Consider the following 22,216-nt stretch of genomic DNA (forward strand, 5'->3'; position numbering starts at 1 on the left):
CATCCAGTCTCCTTAACAGTGTTGTAGCATAACATTTTTATATAACCAGGACATGAAATTTCTGTAAATAAGGTGTGGGACCAGTTTTGGGATGTTGTTTGGTAAAACAAGGTGATGATTTCTGATCCAGCACCACTGAAGTTAATGGGAGCTTTGCTATATTGACTCCAATGGACATAGGAGCAAGCCACAAGACAGGATCTCTGTCTTAAGAAGTTGCCTACATTAGAAAAAAAGCAAGGACCCCATTAAATGCTATAGTCTGAATTCAAAATAACTTTATTTTAAATTCTTGGTTATTAAATATATAAGTCCCTTAAATTTTGTAAAGACTTTGGGCCAAATTCATTTCTATGGAACTCCATTGAAGGGACTGGAATAAGAGTAGGGGTGACTTTGGCCCACTATACTTATGTTCTGTGTTATTTTAACTAGATGTGTTTTTTTTAAATAGGTGCATGAAATAAATAATTGGGAGGGTGGATTTATGTTAGAAGAGGCACTACTAAACTGAAGAGAAAATCCCCAAAATGATACTCAGTGATTAAGTACATGGAATATAGGATTTCAATGTTTGCAAATCCTTTTTCCTAATCAATTTGTGGCACTAATCTTCTAATGGCATTATTCCCTTGGAATATATGCTGGATTAAGGAGTCATGATGAGGCAAAGTACAAAAATTCAAATTAATTTCTCTATAGTGGATGCTCAACAGGACGCATTTTTAACTAGTTTGTTCTAGAGCAGGTTCTGTTCCTACCCTCACCCCAATTATTACACAGTGGAAAGAACACGTAAGCGTGTTTACGTGGGGCACTCAAACAGTGGTGCGCTCACAAACCACCTCCCTGCATATCAACTGGGAGATACAGCTGATCTTTCATTAGTCAATCCTCCCTGTCCAGTGGGGGTGCCCTAGTGGGGGACGAAGACACAGAGTCTGTTCATCATGCAGCAGTAGAGCAAGTACCCAAGAGTGCACACTGGAGGGAAAGTCGACCATTGCACTGCTGGGTAAGGAGGACATGACCAGGCCCATACACTGCAATCTGCCACACATGCTAATCCAGGGCACAAACTGTGCCATTCCAAAGCAATATCAGTGTTTACTCCACCACACTGCAGCTGTCTGACCAGAGTCATCCTGCTCTGCACTGGAATCACTCTGCTTCCCCCTTTCCCTTCATAGCTCCTGCAAGTAAGGCCACAGATATACCCTAAGGGAGGAGGAAATTAGGTCACTGACAAACTGCATTTCTAGGTGCTGTTGCTGTGGCACTAGATTTCCTGCACAATCCTTTAAAAACCTGTAGCAGTGAAAGCATTTTTTAACGGACAGTACACCCCATAAAGTGTTAGTGTCAAAGCATTAATGTTAGCTTTAAACTAAAGAACTTGAATGAGTCTTTAAGAAATCCCCAAGCACCATGAGCACAGATTGTCACAAACTGCAATTTAACAGGCTCTGTGGCGTTGCAGTGAGAGTGCAGCATTCTGTTCCATCAGCACCTGAGCCATTATTGCAGGAAAGAAGGGAACAGCTTGTCCACATTTCAACCCCCACCACGCAATTCCCAAGCAGGAAGGAAAAGAGCAAGGCATGGCAGTGGGTCAGATAGACTGGAGATGGTCTGACAGTGGCAGCAAATGTGAGATGAGGTGATCAGAGACGTGACATGAGATGTTTCAGAGTAACAGCCGTGTTAGTCTGTATTCGCAAAAAGAAAAGGAGGACTTGTGGCACCTTAGAGACTAACCAATTTGTTTGAGCATAAGCTTTCGTGAGCTACAGATGAAGTGAGCTGTAGCTCACGAAAGCTCATGCTCAAACAAATTGGTTAGTCTCTAAGGTGCCACAAGTCCTCCTTTTCTTTTTGTGACATGAGATGTAACATAGTGAGATGGTAAAAGCGTAGCTCACAGGAAGGGACCAGACGGAATGAGCATCTCCCATGCAAAGAAACTAGCATTGGGAGTCAGGATAGCATTATCATTCCTGGTGTAGGATAATACTAAAGAATGGTAAAGGCCAGTAGAGACATACTTGGAGAATTATACTAGCTGGAAATGGAAAAGACCTATTAGGCCAACTCCTCCAACCCCCTGCCAGAGAAGTGTAGTGAGTTCACTGCAGTATATTTTCTATTTTTTTTTCCAGTCTAGTGTAAACACCCCACCCCAAGTACAACTGGGAGACTCTTTCACAGCCTAATACTGTCAAGAAGATTTTCCTGATACTCACTCCAGGTTTTTCCTGTCTTAATCTCATCCTGTTTACTCCTAGCTATACCCCTGTGCATCGCCCTAGATAATTCCTCCCTCTCCTTGGTGTTTAAACCATGCAGCTATTTACAGACTGGCATCATGTTTACCCACACCACCTGTCTTTTAGCCAAACTATGTAACTGCTTTTAAATCAGTCCCTCCAGCCCCGCTGATCAATTTTGTTGTTCTTTGCCAAATGCCCTCTGGTTTGCTAGTACCTTTGGTGGATTGGGTAGGTTTTGCTGGGTTCATGATTTATTATCAGTGGGCCTCTGTTTGTGATCACAGTAGCTTTCTCTGTGTTGGGAACATAGACTCCTCTGAGGATGGATTTAGTAACTCATATTCCTTAATTTTTATTAATGTATTATTTGAATGGATTTAATGCTCACTCAGGCCATTCTCAGAGTCCTGGAGATGAAGATACTCTGTTTACGCACAAAACAGATACAACACAGGAAATGGCAGAGCAAGCTTCCATATATAGCCCCATCCATATGCCTCCTCCTTGACCCAGAAGAATTGCCTCTGCAGATGTGGGTTGTTCAGTCTCCGTGAGCCATACAGTTCTTAGCCTTTCTTCTGTGACTGTAGACACAATTGCTTGCCAGTAGTCAGGGCTGGATTTAGGGGCAAGCGAGCCAGGTGACCGCCTGGGGTGCCGGGCTAAGGGTGCTGTAAGGTATTCAAAAGTTTAACAAATGGAGGGGTGGGGGTTCCAAAGATACTCCTCGGCTGGGGCACTATTTGATCTAGGGCTGGTCCTGCTAGTAGTAGTCATGGTAGTATGTCTTGGTTGGTGGACTCTTGTCAACTAGGAACTGAACTGATATTGCTGTACAGTTAAACACACAGGGACAGCTCCTGCAAACTTTACTCAGTCAAAACTGACTTCAATTGAAGCTATGACTGAGCAAGGATTTCATGTTTGGCCCATAGAATTGCATCAGTTTACAGTCCAGACAATCGAGTACCTAAGGTGAATGAAAATGAGCTCGCCTCTATTATCCCTCTTACGAAAACATTTCCAACCAAAGTATGCAAACTATTTAAATGCTCTGCTTTGCTTACTCTCTTGCAGTTCTTTTGGAGTGTACTGAGGGTGAGTGAAGACGTGGAGGAAACAAAGAGCTTTTTCTTCAGATAGTCATGTAACTTGATCTATAAACTGACTCAGCCCTTCTAAAATCAGCTGCTTCCAACAACCTGTGGGAGGTAGTAAGCTCAGTACCGAAGTACATGCAATGACTTCCTCATTTTTTTTACTATTAATTTATTCTAAAAAGAAAACTGACAAGACTAGTGAAATGAATTATTCCTGGACCTCGTTATAAAAAGAGTGTTTGCTACATATTTTGCGAGACCTGACAGCTCAAAATCAGCAGAACAAACAGCCCAACAAATTGCAGTTGATCAACTGGTTTGCACTGAACAGCTGATTTCAAATTTGTGAAGACAGAAACTCTCTGCCAGACAGCAACAACCACAAATGAAAACAGCCAGACAAATCTGGCTTTTAAGGAAGAGAGAACTTCACTTCTAGAGCATGGTACATTCATTTTCCAAGCCATGAAAGTGCTTTAAAAGGTGCAACTGATCCTTTATTCCAGAAATGGAAAAGACAGGTACGTAACTTTGTCTATTACAAATATTGCAGTGCCAGTACATGAAAAGTTACAAATGTAAACAAAATTGCTTTACATCACGTATATATAATTCTGCTTTATATTATATCATTTGTTTTGTACATTGGTCATGAGAAACATAGTTGTGACTAATCATCCAATCCATAATTGTATTTAAAAGTTCTCCTTTCCCACCTCTTAAGCACCTGTCACTTCACAGACTTTCCAACAAAACATCATGAAAACCAAATAAAACATTTAAAAACAAAGTGGCATAAAAATTAGCTGTATATAAAAGGAATGTTTGCCAACAGACTTTGTTTTACCATTTTTTCCTTCAGCCTAATTGCTGGTAAAATAGCATAAGAACTATTATATGAAGGACCCCATGTTTCTTGTGTTACTTTTCAATTTTGTTTTTCTTTTGAGAGAAGTAATGCTTGCACTGTACCTGAAATTAGTTGGTAAAAGGAAATGACAAGGCTTTTCTGGCTGGTGTAAATACAGAGGGTAAAATCCTAATTCCACTGAAGCCAGTGGGAACCTTTCCAGAATGTCATCCCCAACACTTGGCACTGAGATGTCTGCAAATGATTTTCATGTGGAATGTTAGGAAGGAGGTGACAAAGGAGCCACCCACCTAGGTATCCCCCTCCGTTGACAAGATAAGCTGGCTTTTAGGACTACTATGCCCAATGAACCAACATAAAATGACACCACTACAGCAGAGACTTAGGACCATTAGGTCCACCTGTGCAAAATACTGAGCACCTCCACTGTGGTGCTCAACATCATCAGCTCTCTTTGAAGGCAACAGAAATTGCAATGAGTTCAGAATCTGGTCCACTGAATTGTATACCATTGATACCGACATGAAGAGAATGGTGGGAAAGTAGCTAAGAAATTCCTGATAATATCCACTATAGGGGGTGGGCGGGTAACCAATTAATAAATGTTGCTAAAAACAGTTCTAACTATGTTTGCCAATCTTCTGAAAGGAGCAAACTGGAGTTCCCAGGATAGATGTGAAGAGGGCATCTTGAAGCGATCTCCATTTCAGTTGATTATGAACCAGATCAAAAGGAAGAAATCCTCTGTGGAAAAGGGAAAACATCAGTGCTCATCAGGCACTAGATTCTTCAGGGGCTTACACACTGGGAAATCTGATGGTGAAAGCAAAGGAGAAAGTGAAAGAGCAGAAATTGATAACTCTAGACCATATAATCAGAATGAGAAGCAAGCTCCCTGTGTAGCAGGTAAAGCTGATACCACAGTGATGGGTGCATTAGAAATAGTATTAAAGAATGAGTGCTTGGTTTTACTGCTAGCCAGAATCCTCTTATTTGTTGTTGATAGCTTATTTTGTATGTGTTGTTTTCTCCTGATTAAGCCACTATCATGCTGTGCCTTATAATTTGAGAGACACAATGCAACAACTGGGACCCATGTTGCTGAGGCTGGAGGGATAAAGCTTTTGAGTTACCTCCCTCTTGATTCCTAGTGCCAGAAGTCAATATCAGAATCAGCTCATCGGTTGCAGAGTTTCTGTGGGACATCAGCACCTCAAGTGGTAGCTTGGTTTGCTTGCGTTAAAGGTCAGCTTCTGCGCACCCTGCTACTAGAAATTTTAAGACAACAACAAAAGCAGATCACAGAATCACAGAATATCAGGGTTGGAAGGGACCTCAGGAGGTCATCTAGTCCAACCCCCTGCTCAAAGCAGGATATTTCTCAACACTTGATATCGTGAGGATGGAAATCAATCTTCTAATTTTTGTGTGTATACAAAGTTACTATTAACCTCTGCACCATGGAAGAAATAAAGCTATCATTGAAAGGCTGGTGGAAGGTGAGGTTTGCAAAAGGGGTGGAGATGGGGTGGAGAGGCAAAATGTAGAAAGAGGGGGTTACTGTTTTTTGTGCAGCTTTTGGCTGCTCATTTTTGGCCAAGGATATTAGGTAAAATTGCTGGAGGAGTATTTTTACATATTTGCTAAGCGTTCCTGAAGGCCAGGATAGGTGCACTGTTACTTTATGTACGAATTGGAATGAATAAATAAGATGAAAGAGGGGTTGCTGAGCGGACCCAAGACCCGCCAAGAGCCACCTCAGTACCTATTGGGCATCCATAAAACAAGGTTAACAGATGGTAGAGACAGTGGTCAGAGCTGTCACTGAAGGACGGGGCAGAAGCCTTGTGGGATTGCACTGCAAGGGCTAATTGAACTGGTGATGGTCTGTTGCCTGTGTTTCCAATCTATACCAGCACTATAACAGGCTGAACCGAGGTGGATAGAATACTTGTGCAGGACGAGTGCAGAGATAATGATACACAGAATACATCCGCTTAGTGATTTACAAGCATTTTTGTGTGCTTGAACTGGTACTGTTAATGTCAAAAGTCTCTAATGTAGACCAGCCCAAAGACTTCCAATGGCAGATTCTTCTCTCATTCAGCATCAGGTACCATCAACCAGAGCATAGCGCACCTGTTCCCATTACTTAGGGTAACAATGGACAATTGACATGGTCCAGAGGTTCCACCAGTAATCTGTAAAATGGGAATGCAGCCATTACACAAAATCTGCCAGGGTCAGAATGTTTCATTATGTCTTAAGCGGACAGTTGTAGTTACACAAGACAAAATCTCACTGTAGTGGGGTGGTCACCCACTCCGGCCTTAAAGGGCTTAAAACAGCCTAGGAGAGGGCTGTGGCTGGGAGCAAGCAGTTCCCAGGCTGATTGGGGAAGCAGGCTCAGCTGTGGCCACACCCCAATCAGGGCTCAGCTGGCCCTTATAAGAGCGCAGTGGGCCAGGAGCACACAAAGTATCCTCTAGCTGTAGAGGGAGATGGGCCTGGCTGTTGGGGAGCTTACCTCAGGTACCTGAGGTGAAGCAGGGCTGGGGAAGGCCAGAGGAGCTGGGAGGCTTGAGACTGGAAAAGCCCCAGGCTGCAGGCCTTGAAGATGGCCTAAAAAAGGGTACTGGAGTTGCAGGGAGCAGCCCATGGGTAGGCAGATGCAGCAGGTCCAAACCCCCTTTGCCTGTGATGATTGGCTTATCTACTGCAGTCCGCCCCAGTGTGCAGGGGCTCAACAGTGACTGGCAGTAGCCAAAGACTGAGGCGAGGTGGGGATAGTGGGTGGGCGTTCCCTGGGGAGGGGAGACCCAGAGACTGTGGGGTTACTGCTAGGGGGTAGCACCCCAGGGAAAGGGGCACTGGGGTCCGAGAGGGACACGGGGGCCAGCGGCAAGTGGGACACCGGCCTGCAGAGGGTGCTCTGGAGGCTAGAAGTGCTAATTCCATGAGACACCAGCAGGAGGTGCCACAGGGGTGAGTCTTGCCCTGTGACACTCATCAATAAGATTACTGTTAGGGGTAACAACAATCCTGTTTTTTGGTTATGCAGATGAACCTCCACATCTCATTTCCAAAACAAACACAACATCTGGTATGTGGCGCATTAAGCAGTTCATGCAAAAACTGGGTAAGAAGCCCAACAGCAAGAATATGGACCTAAATAATTGTGCATTAGATGCAACAGATTTAATGGAGCTGGGTAAGCAAGTTTTCCCACCTACCTACTGAAAGCTTCTGGGACAGAGTTTTCTATTCTCATTTGCCAATGAAATAGTCCAACCCCACTCCTTTCTCCTCTCTCTCTGATACTGAATAAGAAGAAAGTATCATTATTTTCATCTGGTGATCCCAAAGCATTTTGCAAACATTAAATAACAATTTAAGTCATGCAGCAATGCTGTGAATCAGGTAGATAGCCTTATACCCATCCTACAGATAGGGAAACTGTGCCTCAGTTTCCCTTCTGAAGACAAATCACTCTATCATGTTACCATACTAGTTTAGAAAAGCACCTCTATATTAAGGCATATTGACACATAACATTCACAAATTATGTGGGTTATTTTTGCTGCTGTTTGTTTTTACCTCTAGTTCCTGTGTTATCTTTACTACCAGAGCTGGAGGAGCTCAATCTTTCCTGGAATGATTTTGTAGGAGGGGCTCTGAAACCCCTTGCTCTTCGGCTCCATCATATGAGCAAGTTAAAAATCCTCCAACTAAACAACTGCAGGTTGACAGCTGAGGATGTTACTTCTTTAGGTACAGTATGGCAGTTACATTTACTCTCCAAACAGCTTGTTACCAAGGGTCTATTGTGACCTATTAAATCTATACTTCCATCACACCACAGCAGCCAAAATCTCAATCCGTGTCTCCACACTGACAATGTAAACTCTCGGCTATAAAGAAGTGTAACTCACTTATACTTGTGAGTAACTGTATACATAAAATTAGTCCTATTGAGTTCAAAGGGACTATTCATGGGCAAAAAGTCGCTCACATGCAGAATGGCTGAAGAATCAGGGCTTATTTGTGCAAGAGCAACAAAATTACCCAAAGTGGTTTAACATTTTAAGTAACAGGCTTGAAATGCCTACTGGTAGACTGATCAGAATTGGAAGATCAAATCACAGCATGATCAGTTTAGGCCTTTTTCCTTCAGCAACAGATACAGAGAGTTCCGTGCAGATGATGGTGTACTGAGATCTTTTGGAAGAGACCTTAAAAACAGATGGCATCTTTTGTAAGAAATTTGGCTAAAATTTGCCTTCCTCTCACTGTTTTGCTGTAATTGCCTGCAACCAGCCACCCAACAAAGGGTGAAGTTCCATTTTAGAGATGGTATTTGTATAAGAAGCCCTGATCTTGCAAACACTTACCACTGAACGTAGAATTTACTACTGTGAGTGAGTTCATTGTGTACATACAAAGGAAGGGCAAACCCAGTGGTGTTTGAGGCTCTGCAAAGTTTATGGATTATTTTGAAGGTTCACAAACTGTCATGAGCTAGAGTCTGCTTTTAATTTATTATTTTTTTCTCACTCCTTTTTTATACTTTTTTTTTCTTGTTTTATATTTTATCTGTCAGTGGATATTTTTTCCCCTCTATCCTGTCTCTGCCCCTTTTTCCACTGCAGCCTTTGCTTAAGGGGATGCAAACCTGATGATAGCTGAGTTGAACTTTCAAATCACGGCTGGATTTGAAATTAAGCAAAATGAACGTGTCCAGCATTAATTCTTATAGCTGTAAATGCAACTCTAATGGTAATTGCTGTTTCAAGACTTTAGTCCAGCTCAGGACTTCAGTTTTATTTTTAGGGCTATGGAATACCAAAGTTGAAGTCTGGAGGCCTGATTTTCATCTTGCTTACACCAATGTAAATTAGGTATACTTTCCTTGAAGCCAGTGGAGTTACCCTGATGTAAAAAAGGTTTAAGAATCAAACTGTAGGCCTTTGGTGTCTCTGGCATGTACTTTAGAGCTTATTTATTTATCTGTCCATGATGCATTTTGAGAACAGTATGCACATTTGGTGATAAAGTGGTTAAACTAAACAGGTGCCTGCTTGAATATATGTGTCTGCTTTTGAAAAAGCAGGGGGTTGCACTGGGTGTGTTCACAATAAGAAAACATAGGCCTGAAAACACAATTATTGAACCATACTCTGTTTCTTGTAGAAGCTCTGACTAACTTGTGTGAGAAGTGGAAGAAAACTGTTCTTCATAGTCATTGTCCTTTATTTATCTTTAGGGTGCAAAAGGTGTCTGGAATGTAAATTGCTCCACCAAACATTAACACGTTGCACTGCTCAGGAAAAACAGCTTCTCAATGCAAAAACTCTGGTCCATTTTCAAGATCTGGGAAATTATTCTAAGTAGATATGATTGTTTAACAGATAAAAAAAAATTAGGCCTGAAGAAGAGCTCTGTGTAAGCTCGAAAGCTTGTCTCTCTCTCTGACAGAAGTTGGTCCAATAAGATATCTCACCCATCTTGTGTGTCTCAAAAATTAGGAGGCATTTTAAGGGGTCTCTCTCTCTCTCTGACTTCTATACTCATTTAGTACAGAACAACAGGCATGGTTATTTTTGTATTACAAACCATATAGTTATAATTCATTATTAAAACAGTCATATGAGGATTTCCCCATTAAATTATAACTGTAAATTATCATGTTGGTAATTATTTAAAAACACCCAAAAAACAAATCTTCCTTTGTTTTTAACATCCCAAAATTGCATTTACATGTAGGCTGACCAACTGATTTCAGTTGGGAACTAGTTTAAACTAACAACATTTTTTGTTTTTTCCCCAAAAAGGAGCTAGCCTTTTAACCATTGTGTACTGTGGTTCATAACTGTTACTTCAGTCAGAATGCACACTAGATGTCCCTTTTGAAGAATGAGATTTGCAATTAAATATTAGCATTTCTTTGAAATGCTAACACTTTTCACTGCCATGCCAATGGCAGTAAAGAGGTGTCAAAAGGGCAAAGAGATGACGCGCTACCTCTGAGTGCATGCAAGATGGCTGGTGCCTGCATGCTTTGCTGATTCAAATCCACTTTTAACTGGAGACAGCCAGTTTGAGTCTAAGGGCTTGTCTATACTATCTGCCGGATCAGCAAGCAGCGATCGATCCAGCGGGGGTCGATTTATCGCATCTACTCTAGATGCGATAAATCAACCGCTGAGCGCTCTCCTGTCAACTCTGGTACTCCACCGGAGCGAGAGGCACAGGCGGAGTTGACGGGAGAGCGTCAGCTGTCAACTCACCGCAATGAAGACACCATGGTGAGTAGATCTAAGTATGTCGACTTCAGCTACATTATTCACATAGCTGAAGTTGCGTAACTTAGATAGGTTCCCCTGCCCCCTCCCTCCCACAGTGTAGACCTGGCCTAAACAATGTTTAAGTTGGTTCTCTTTGCCAGAAATGATGCTTTTAAAGGTTCAAAAACAGCTATACGAGGACTTCTTTCTTCTTAGCTCTGCACTTATCCAAGATGGCTTCAGTGTTGCCAAATCTCATGATTTTGTCATGTCTCATGATGATTATTTTTCTTAAAGCTCCAGCTCCTGGAGTCAAGGGGATATGTAATGATTTCAGCCTTCATTCTTAAAGAAAAAATAAGTTTCTAGCCCTTGTGGCTGTGGAGAAAGCTTCAAAATGTGACTCCAGAGCACTCTAAAGGCTCAAGCAGAAGGCAAATAAACACCAAATCTATTTTTACATAATCTCATGATTGTAAAGCCTATCTCATGATTTTTGGTGAGCTGGACGTGTGATTTTTTTTTTAACATTTGGGGTTGGCAATACTGTGATCTCCAGATGCAGTTCAGAGGGAGTTGGAAATTTGCCAGATGTCTACAAAAGCAGAGCGGTAAAGGATAAGCCATACAGATCTCCCATTTACACTGGTTTCCCTGCAGATTACAGAATCTGGGTCATTGACACAGGTCTACAGGGAAACTCAAGCAATGTGGTATTTTTTCTGAGGCCGGGCTAAGGGTATGTCTTCACTACCAATGTTAAAGCCCTGCTGCAACAGCACTTTAACATGGCTGTGAAGCCGTGGCACCAGTGCTGGGAGAGAGCAATCCCAGGGCTGTAAAAAAACCACCCCCACGAGGGGAGTAGCTACCAGCGCTGGGAGCACAGCTCCCAGTGCTGGTGCACTGTCTACACTGCCACTTTACAGCGCCGAAACTTGCATCGCTCAGGGGGATATTTTTTCACACCCCCGAGCGAGAAAGTTTCAGCGCTGTAAAGTGGCAGTGTAAACAAGGCCTAAGTGTCAGGGGTGGAGAGTAGGAGGTGGGTGTGTTACAAGATGTGTATTCAACAGCAAATCGCCTCCTGACTTGTACTTTCTTTTTCAAAGAAGAAAACACAACTGCATAATTAAAATGAGAATTAAATGACTAGTGACATCCTTTCATATTGCGTCAAACTGTATTTTTATCTTGTACTCAAAATAGTATCTAGAATGATTCATCTTAGACTTCTGGGCTCTTTGTAACAGGAGAGGCACTTGAAACCATTCCTCACCTTGAAGAATTGGATTTATCCTGGAATAATAACATAGGTGGAAAACTATCCCTCTTGACCAAAAGATTCCAGACAGGCTGCAAGATCAAAATCCTAAAATTTACAGATTGCAGTCTAACAACAAAAGATGGAGAATTTCTAGGTAAGTGTATTTCACGTACCTATGTTGAAATACTGGCTCCTCAGACCTGCAACTATTTTAGTTTCAGTTTTGGCATTTTACAAGAATCAATATTAAGCTTAGTATTGATTGAAAGTTATTAAATTTCTGGCTGTCCACTATAACAGTATCTGTATTGGTTTCCAAAGAAGCCCTCTCTGTTAACTGTATGAGATCAGATGATTTTGTGGTTATAGCATGGGGTTGGGAGGAAGGATATCTGGGTTTGAATCTCAGGGCTGCCTGTGATTTCCTGTCTGACCTTGGGCAAATCACTTAGACCAAAATTTTCAAAGCTGAGAGCCTAAAGTTAGACAATTAAATGTGTATTTAAGCACGTGCATAAAAATGGCCTGATTTTCAGAGATCTGGAGACTCTTCAAACAGAGACTAAGGCCTGGTTTACACTGGGGTGGGACTGATCTAAGTTATGCAACTTCAGCTATGTTAATAAACTAGTTTGCAAAACTAGCTGAGTTTGACACTTCTCTTTTCCCTCTACACCCACCCAATAACTGAATACTGTGTTCTTTTGAAGTGATTCTGTATTTTGAAAACATTTTTCTGTTTTCAGAAAGGGAAACTTTTGTGCTATGAGCTAAAGATAAAGGATTAAACCTTCTTCCCACTCCCCAAAGCTAGAATAGCTCCAGTGGGTGGTCTGTATTCAATATATATAGTTCATCCTTTTGCATTAGAATGTTCTCTTCCCCTCACTGTTCCTTGTATAGTTCTTTGTATTTTTTTCCACTTTCTCACCCTACTGTTTCACTGATTTTTATTTCTCTAGTCCCGCCTTACTCCTTTTTTCACTGTGTTTCTTAAGCAGAACATGAACCCAATGAATCTAAATCAAACATTTGAACCCATGTTAGTGTGTTTGAATGTAGACAAAACAAGTTGGCTCAATCCTGCTTTATAGTGGTGTTTTCTGCAATATCCTTCCAGTAAATCTGGTAACTAACCAATTCTGTTTTCCTTTTTTTTCAGCTGAGGTTCTAAATGTCCTCCATGACCTTGAAGTATTAGATATTTCTTTTAACAGAAACATTGGCTGCAGTCTGAAGAGTATTGCTCAGGAATTGAAAAATGTGCCAGTTCTGAAAGAATTAAATTTGCACATGTGTGGATTAAAGAAAGATAGCTTCCAGCATTTAGGTTAGTCTAGATTTAGAGTGCTTTAGATTTGGAATACCAAATCTAAAACCCATCTAAGAAAATGTTTAGGCTAAAGGCAATGAAATAGGTATTTTGTGTGATAGAAATCGTAAGAATATCAAATATTGATAGATAATTATTCTCTTCTGTTTGGGGACAGTCTGTTTCCTTTAGTAAACAACTTTCAGCACCAATTTCTTGGTTCAAAGTCACCTTAAGGGGCTAGTAACACAGGATGTGTCTACATTGCAATGTGAGCCCAGGGTTAGTGGGACTTGAGTCAGCTGACCCATGTTAGGGAACCCTGGCCTTAAGCATTTATACTGTATTTTAACCCTGGGTTAAGACTTTTGTGACCCATGCTCAAACTTAGGGCTCTGCACGCTGCAGTGTGGATGCCAGACCCAAGCCAAAAAAATCATATCCCAGAGTCGCTAGTGCTTCGCCCTCCCCACCTCCTGAAATGTGGCTGCTCTGGCCCTAGGAATGTGGTGCACTGTGGGGAAACTTTACTGCCTGGCCTGCACATTACCAGGAACCAGCTTGCTTTGCAAAAGGCTTGACTGGTTCCCTTTTCCTTTGCAAACTAAGGAGGTTCTCTGGTGATCAGAACAGAATGGGTTAATGCTGACCTGAGCTGCTGCCATTTGCCGGGGAGGGCAGGTTTGAGGGGCTTCCATTTTCAATAGAGTGGTTTGCCAATTGTTGCATTAGAGGACTAAGTTAGTTGTCCCATGGAATTGTGGGATACTTCTGGATGGCTCCCGGGACCTGAGTCAAGCAGGGCTGTGACTACACTGTAAAGCAATAGGGCTTGGATCCTGGGCCCCAGCTTGACTTGAGCTTGGACCCTCCAGCCCTGCAGGCTTCTGGGTCCCTGGGTCCGAATCCTGGGTTAGTATAATGTAGATGCCCAGGCTCAAGCATGAGCTTACATTACAGTATAGACATACCTTAAAAGTCATCACCTGAAGTCTGTCCAAATTATCTTTGTCTAGTTCCTAGCAGACTAATTATTCACCACACAACTCCGTATCACAAGTGGTGCTATTTGGCACCCTTGATGGTTTTCTCAGTAAATAGACTGTAACATTAATGGGTATGAAGGGGGAGCTGCTCTCTCACTTTTGGGTGGTTCTTTTAGAGTAAGGTTGGGTGACATTGGTGGGAAGAGCTTTGCAATGTTGACTGACTTCTGATGTAACTGCACAGAAAACATTCTCCAGAGCTGTCATTCTGACACCTTTCGCAAATATTAATACTAGAGTAAACAAACATTAAGTCCAGTCTGCCTTGTGTGTTAGAATATTCAGTGACCATGAATTCTGCCTTTTTCATTTTAGACAGGGCTTTCCAGTACTTACCAGAGCTAAACAAATTAGACCTATCATGCAATAAAGAGATTGGTGGAGGGTTTAAGGATTCAGCAACTCATTTGGCCAGTTTTAAAGACCTAGAAGTCCTGGATCTCCACCGGTGCTGTGTAACAGAAGAGGACATGGTGGTTCTCAGTAAGAACATTGTTAGAAAATTCATTAAGAATATAAATGTTTTTAACTTTGAAAACTTCTCATAGGCAGAAAATGGACGCCACCTCCATCAGATTTTAATAGTCAGGACTAGTTTATCCACACAGATTTGGTACTGCAGTGATTGTGGTGAACAGCTAGCCTTTTGGTTAAGGTACAGGACTGATTATCTTGGGCTAGTCACATGGGGGCTGATCTTGAGAGGTGCTAAGAACCTGCAATTTCCCTTATTCAGCACCTTGGAACTTGCCTAAACTTAAATGCTACAGCAGTACCACTGCAGCTGAGCCATTGTAGCACTTCAGACACTACCTATGCTGACAGGAGGGATTCTCCCATTGGCACAGGTAATCCACCCCCCACAAGAGGTGGTTGGAAGAATTCTTCTGTTGACCTAGCGCTGTCTACACAGGGACTTAAGTCGGCTTCACTACACCTCTCGGGGCATGGATTTTTCCCCACAGTTAAACAGATTTAATTTTCTGGTGTAGACCAGGCCTTAGATAGCCTCATGTGTAAAACAGAGCTAGTAACAGTTACTTGCCTCTCAGATTTTGAGAGGCTTAATTCATTAATGTTCATAAAGTACTTTGAGACGCTTGAATGGAGAGAAAATACTGTTAGAATATTATTTTTGATAGGCCACAACACTAAAGGGGCATTTCTCAATGCAAGTGACATAAGCCCATTTGGACAGATGTCCACATCATAGACACTAGCACCAGCAATCTTGTTTTGTTAGTTGATCACACTGGAGAAACCAAGGGCCAGATCCTCAGAAGGTGTAGTTGGCATGACTCCCAGGGATGAATGCACATGAAAATTGAACTCTCCTGTGGCCCATAGTGGTAACTCCATATCAAGGCAGAAAAAAGTACAGTGGCAGGGTGGTGTGGGGGAAGCTTGCGCTGCTGTTCTTTGAAGAAACTGATTTCATTCTCCAGGGCTTGTTCAAACCCTGTTCAAGAGCACTAATTTCACTTCCTATTACAGGAAATACATAGTTCACCTCCCACCAAGGAGATAGTTTAGTTTCTTTGTTTTCTGTTACCATTGTATTTTGACATGGATTTTAACCTTTAGAGTAAAATAAATAAATAAAAATAAAAAAATCCCACGACTTGAAGCATACAAGCTTGGCCTTCCTGATGAGGAAGATAATGTGAAAAGCTACAGATGAAGTAATACTAGTAAGGAGGAGAGTTAACTTAATCATTTTAGTAGTAATTTTCAGTTCTGGTGATTTTTTTTCATTTGATGCACATGTAATAGGACTTTGATAATGATCTACTGGTATACATTATATGAACATATACTACTTGAGGTTAGCAAAGGCAGTGAGATTTGGATATAGATTCCCCCATTAATTTTAATAGGAGTTGTATGTTTAAACCCCCTAGTTGGCTTTGAAAATCTCAGCCACTCTATCTGTTGGAGGCCAGACTCTGACACCCTTACTCAACACTAAGGAGTACCTACTCCTTGAGTAGCCCTATTGAAAACAATGGGACTATTTATGGGGTAAAGTATTACTCAGCATGTGTAAGGGTGTCAGTCTGGCAGTATGTTTTGGGTTGAGTGATAAATAAAAAATTGTAGCAAATAAAACTACAGCTATATAGTCATTTAGGATCACGACTAATAAATATTGTGTATTTTTAAAGCACAGGTGATACCTTTACTCTCGAGTCTTCAGGAGCTGAATTTATCATCCAATAAAAAGATTGGAGTGTCTTCCAACTACCTTTTTAGCAGGCTCAGATTTTTACCAAAGTTGAAATCTGTGGTCGTCAGCAGTTGCTCTTTAGGGGAAGATTCTTTTGCGTCACTAGGTAGGAATGTTTTTTAAACTATTATATATTCTCTGTATGCAGCAAGATGCGATAATGCAGTAGTTTTGCATTGTCCTTTGATGGGATTCAGCAGATCTGTGGTTGAATTGTGGCTTTGGTCATGAGTAAAAATGTATCTTTTGGACTCACCCTTGGCTCTGTCTGCCCATGTCACAAAACCATCACATAATTTGGCCTGTCTGCAAAGGGAAGTCTGAAAGTGGAATACCAGCAGTACTACAGGTCAGGACTTAAGTGCATTGTAACAGCTTCTGATCACATACCTGAAGGATTAATAGGACTACATTAAAATCATCTTCCAAAGAACTATAATGTATTAATTTTAGAAAAGAATGCTAAAGTGTATGATCTCATACTGTGCTGGAATTTTAATCATTAGTGGGGCAGACCTTGTAGTAATTATGCATTCAATACTGATGTCTTAATATTTACCACTCCTAAGTGCAAAGGGATCTTGACACGTGCCCATAAGAGACCAATAGTCGTGAGCATACCTTTATGTTTGGGTAAAGTTTTTTTGCATCCGATGAAGTGAGCTGTAGCTCACGAAAGCTTATGCTCAAATAAATTGGTTAGTCTCTAAGGTGCCACAAGTACTCCTTTTTTTTTTTTTTTTCCCATCTCTAGGTACTAACAGAAACTTTCTGGCCTCCAAGTAAGCAGCATGTGTGCAAATCAAGAGCCTATAAAAGGGATTATAGTAAATGTTGCATACAGAAAAGAGAACCTGTTTGTTACTGCTTGCTCTACTGAAGTCAATAGCAAAATTTCCACTGACTTCAGAGGAATCAGAATCAGGCTAGCACTGGCTTGAGGTCTTTGCAGGCAATGTGCTAAAGAAGCATAAAATGTTATTGAATGGTGATTTCTTGATATCTTCAAGTCAGCATTGTCAGAAAATGTAACGAATCTCACCTTGCATAAATGGGTTTGCAGCAAGAACTGCTCCCTTTAAATTGTCATAAAATGGTCAAAAGTGCTCTTTTTACATTAAATTTACTTCAGTGGGGCAGGATCAGGCCAATATTGCTAATGTAAAACAAAACAATCCATCTGTGATGGGTTGGGTTTCACCCAGGCCAGTAAGGGGTTCAGTTAACACCTGCCTTGCAGCTCTGGGTGCCTAAATGTTATGTTGCTGTGTGGCCCACAGACAGAAATGACCTGTGCCTGCTGATGGTGAGGGCAGGGAGGGGCAGAGTGAGGGCAGCTGGCTTCAGCAGTGTTCCTGAACATGCTCAGTCCGTGTGAGCATGCTCAATACAAGCCAAGCAGCAAATCTGTGAGGGGACACATGACCCTGTATGCCCACAGACTTGACATCAACAGTCCACATTCAAGCTTGCTGATCACATCTTGGCTTTCACTTCCCTGTTACTCTGACAGGGGGTCTCAACAACCCTTCCAGCCCCAAGTTCTCCTGCAAAAATGTCTCTGTTGTGGGGTTGCCAACCCTCCAGGATTGGCCTGGAGTCTCCAGGAATGAAAGATTAACCTTTAATGAAAGATTATGTGATGTGATGAGACCTCCAGGAATATGTACAACCAAAACTGGCAACCGTATTCTGCAGTGCACAGCTTCACACACATAGTACTCACAAAACCTTTTCAGGTTTGCTGCTCCTATCAAGAGACAATACACAGCAGCCTGTTAGTTTAACTGGGGTTAATGTATCCTTCCCTTCAATCACAGTGCAAGCTGGTTTATAGTAAAACCAAAACAAATTTATTAACAAAAGGACATAGGTTTAAGTGATATCAATCAAATAAAAGGAATAAGGATAGAAATGGTTACAAACAAAAGTTAAAATACTCTACTTAGACTGAAACACAACTTAACAAACTAGTCTTTTGTTCATAGTTTTCTTACTGTAGTCATTCTTCCAGTATGGCTGGCTAGTCCTTAGTCAGAATCCAAATACAAAGTTCACAGCACTTGGTTTCTTTGTCTGCTCAGATAAAGGATAACTTAGGGGTTCTCTCACTCTTTATAGTCCAATAAAAATCTGAAATGTATACTTCTGAAGTGTATCCCCAGATCAAGTTCCTTTCCCCTGGGGGTGTAGACACCATGTTTAGTGTAAATGCAGTGCTGGCTTCTCCCCCAATTGTGATTTTTTTTTTTTTTTACAATGCAAATGATCTTCCTGCAACCTCTGATACAAATGAATAGGCCTCTGTCCTTGGGCACACCTGGCTTGAGGGGTCGGCCCCTTTTCTTTGTCAGGAAAAACCTGTTTATCAACTACCCCTGACATGCTTGATTTAAATACATTTTAGTGACCTATTTCTAGCACAGCTGGATGTACTGAACTGGTCAGGCCAGCTGACACTCATCACTGCTGCATATCGGGGAGCTCCAGGCCATCTGACACTGGGATGCCCATAGGGTCACACATTCCCAACCCCTTTTAAGGAAGACGGCTCAAGGACTTGTCTATGTTAAATACCCATTCTATATGTGAAAAATCAAATGTTGAACTCTTTAGGGAGTATGTGAGATTTTATTTTGTCTAACTTTTACTGAGATCCAATAAACCTACTTTCTAAGCACAAGTAAGTAGGCAACATACTTAAAACCTATTTACAGGTGAATACATGGTGAAATGTCTACTAAGGCCACGATTTCTGTTGGTAAGCAGAAGTTCCTGGTGTTAATCTTTTCAGCTGAGACTGCCCTTCACCTCCCTGAACTGGAGATATTAGACCTTTCTTGGAATAAATGCGTTGGTGGGAACCTAAAGCTGCTTTTGGAAGCACTAAAGCTGGCAACGGAGATTCGAACGTTGAGACTGAGCAGCTGTAACTTGGTGGCTGAGGATCTGACTCTTTTAGGTATATATAATGTGATGTTTACTAGCAGGCAAGCAGCCGCTGCATTTATACCACAATTCAGAGACTTGTTCCTTGGGTAGAGCAGATTTATGCATTAATCAGATGACAGGAGGCAGAATGCGGCAGTATCTTTCCACCAGGAAATTTTCATCCTGCTGATGAGGGATATTTATTCAGTATTTTACACAGTGACAGGGCAAAAACTGAAGAGTGTAGACAATACTGGAAAAATATGCAGGGATCCATTTTAGCTGAGCTATTTGTATTACTTCACAAATGCAACACTTAGAAAAATAAAATGTACAATATAAACACTAGATTTAAAAGCGGCAAACAGTCCTGTGGCACTATAAGGTGCCACAGGACTTAGTCTGGATCTGTAAAAGCAGCAAACACGGCTACCCCTCTGATACTAGATTTAAAGCCACTTTTGAGAAGTTTTATATTGCACAACCAGTATTTCTGGGCTCAGTAACTCCAGCTAAATTATATTTTAACAGCATTACATGTAACTGCAGTAGTGCCAAATCTCTGGATGTTAGGTGTTCTTGTGAAAGCCCCAACTCCTGGAGTCCATGTTGTTAGAGGAGAATATCAGCTTGTTTAAAAAGTAAACTTTTAGCCCTCTTAGTTGCTGAGAAATGCTGGAAAATGCGAATCCTGAAGTCTCAAACACCAGAAATCAAATTAAAATTTCTCATGATTTTTTTAAAAACCTCCTGATTTTTAAGTCAGTCTCTTGATTTTTGGGGGCCTGACACATGACTTTTGAATGCTTGGAGTTGGCAGTACAGTAATAGCTGCTTTAAAACATTTTGGGTCCCTGTAGACCACACAATGGTAAAAAAATGCTTGAGCCCTATTGACCCTACAGCCTTCACTATTACTACCACTGACCAAATGGCACCAGTGGTAAATTACAGGTCCTAATTTTCTTAAGGAAGACAAGACTTAACTCCCATTAGCTTTTCAGAATTAGGCATGGCTCTTTCAACGTTTCTCTCTCCAGATCTCACTGTAAAATCTTGCTGCCGGTTTTGTCCTATGCTTGACGCTAAACTCCCTCTGACTGATCCATCATGAGGTTGCCACACAGTTTTAACCGAACACCTTTGTAATCCCTTTAGTTCCCTTTGAATTGCATGTTGTAAACTACACACCTTCTTTTGCGATAAAATAGGCTTTGTGAGACCAATAGCAAGTATCTCTGATTTTGTTTGAGCAACATGTTTCGTATCACTGAGCGAGTAACCATTGCCATGGTTTATTGCTAAAGGACCATAAATAACATGGTAGTAAAAGAGCACTATTCTTAGTCATACGATTTTTTTAAAACAATATTTGTAAGTATATATTCAATGTGTATTCCAATATCTATTTCTTTCAGCATTAGAGGCCCAAGGTGGGCATCTAGCCAAATTACAGAAGCTAGATCTGAGTTATAATGACACTGTTTCTGATGAAGGATGGGCCACTTTCTTTCAAGGCTTAACTGCACTCAAAGAACTTGCAGAGTTGGATGTCAGTCTTCGGCCATCATCTTGTCGTGACTGTGGAATGTGGTTCAGCAAGTTGCTAACAGATTTGTCAAAGCTGCCAGCATTCACAGAGATAGGGATGCAAAGGTGGGCCCTTCTGGAATCACAGCAGAGGCAAATGGAAAGCTTTAATCAGGACACTAAAAGGAATGTTCACTTTGACTATTGATGCAGGGCCTGGGTTTCTGAAAAGGCCTTTCCAAGTAGCACATGCATTCTGTATTCTGGGATTCTGACTCAGAAAATAGCTTTTTTTTTAACTAGAAATCTGTTTTCATTGTGTCTCTTGAAATAGTTGCGAACTACACCGTTATTTAACCTGTGAAATACACCAGATAAACTCCAAATGTCTGGGTATGTAAGGAAGGTCTGTCTTATATACATATCTAACTGTTTTTAATAAGCTACATTTAAAATGTGAGCCTCTTCTGCCTCATTTGTGGTAATGCCCTTTCGTCATAAATATAAAGGGAAGGGTAAACACCTTTAAATCCCTCCTGGCCAGAGGAAAAACCCTTTCACCTGTAAAGGGTTAAGAAGCTAAGATAACCTCGCTGGCACCTGACCAAAATGACCAATGAGGAGACAAGATACTTTCAAAGCTGGAGGGGGACAAAGGGTTCTCTCGGTCTGAGAGTTGTTTTTGCCAAGACCAGAGCAGGAATGCAGGTCAGAACTCCTGTAAAGGGCTAATAAGCAATCTAGTTAGATATGCGTTAGATTCTGTTTTGTTTAAATGGCTGATAAAATGTGCTGAATGGAATGTGTATTCCTGTTTTTGTGTCTTTTTGTAACTTAAGGTTTTGCCGAGAGGGATTCTCTGTTTTGAATCTGATTACCCTGTAAGGTATTTCCCATCCTGATTTTACAGAGGTGATTCTCTTACCTTTTCTTTAATTAAAATTCTTCTTTTAAGAACCTGATTGCTTTTTCATTGTTCTTAAGATCCAAGGGTTTGGGTCTGTGTTCACCTGTGCAAATTGAGGATTTTTATCAAGCCTTCCCCAGGAAAGGGGGTGTAGGGCTTGGGGGGATTATGGGGGGAAAGACGTTTCCAAGGGGGCTCTTTCCCTGTTATATTTGTTAGACGCTTGGTGGTGGCAGCAATAAAGTCCAGGGACAAAAGGTAAAATAGCTTGTACTTTGCAGAAGTTTTAACCTAAGCTGGTAAAAATAAGCTTAGGGGGTTTTTCATGCAGGTCCCCATATCTGTACCCTAGAGTTCAGAGTGGGAAAGGAATCTTGACACCCTTAGACATATCTGCTGATAGAAAGGTTGGAGCACCTTGGAACACTTATTCATAATTCAGGACTGCACACAATTCTGGCCCTTGTATGG

At 41.4% G+C, this 22,216-nt stretch overlaps 1 protein-coding gene across 1 annotated transcript; it reads left to right on the plus strand.

Moving 5' to 3' along the window:
- The first annotated feature begins 4,843 nt into the window (after window positions 1–4,843).
- LRRC31 (leucine rich repeat containing 31) lies at window positions 4,844–21,628 on the plus strand. The gene is made up of 9 exons (XM_074962921.1): window positions 4,844–5,147; window positions 7,303–7,452; window positions 7,845–8,012; window positions 11,779–11,946; window positions 12,955–13,122; window positions 14,466–14,633; window positions 16,316–16,483; window positions 19,172–19,339; window positions 20,727–21,628. The coding sequence occupies exons 1-9, from the start codon at window positions 4,844–4,846 to the stop codon at window positions 21,044–21,046; spliced, it is 1,782 nt and encodes a 593-aa protein (XP_074819022.1). The 3' UTR covers window positions 21,047–21,628.
- Window positions 21,629–22,216: the final 588 nt, after the last annotated feature.

The sequence above is a fragment of the Natator depressus genome, chromosome 9, assembly GCF_965152275.1.
Source record: "Natator depressus isolate rNatDep1 chromosome 9, rNatDep2.hap1, whole genome shotgun sequence".
NCBI lineage: Eukaryota > Metazoa > Chordata > Testudines > Cheloniidae > Natator > Natator depressus.

Bases quoted from the DNA above. Each gene is read 5' to 3' on its own strand.
- LRRC31 (XM_074962921.1), top strand. From the start codon at position 4,844: ATGTTGCTAAAAACAGTTCTAACTATGTTTGCCAATCTTCTGAAAGGA. The intron at 8,013-11,778 runs GTACAGTATGGC...TCTTTGTAACAG, and splicing joins TGAGGATGTTACTTCTTTAG to GAGAGGCACTTGAAACCATT. The intron at 13,123-14,465 runs GTTAGTCTAGAT...TTTTCATTTTAG, and splicing joins AGATAGCTTCCAGCATTTAG to ACAGGGCTTTCCAGTACTTA.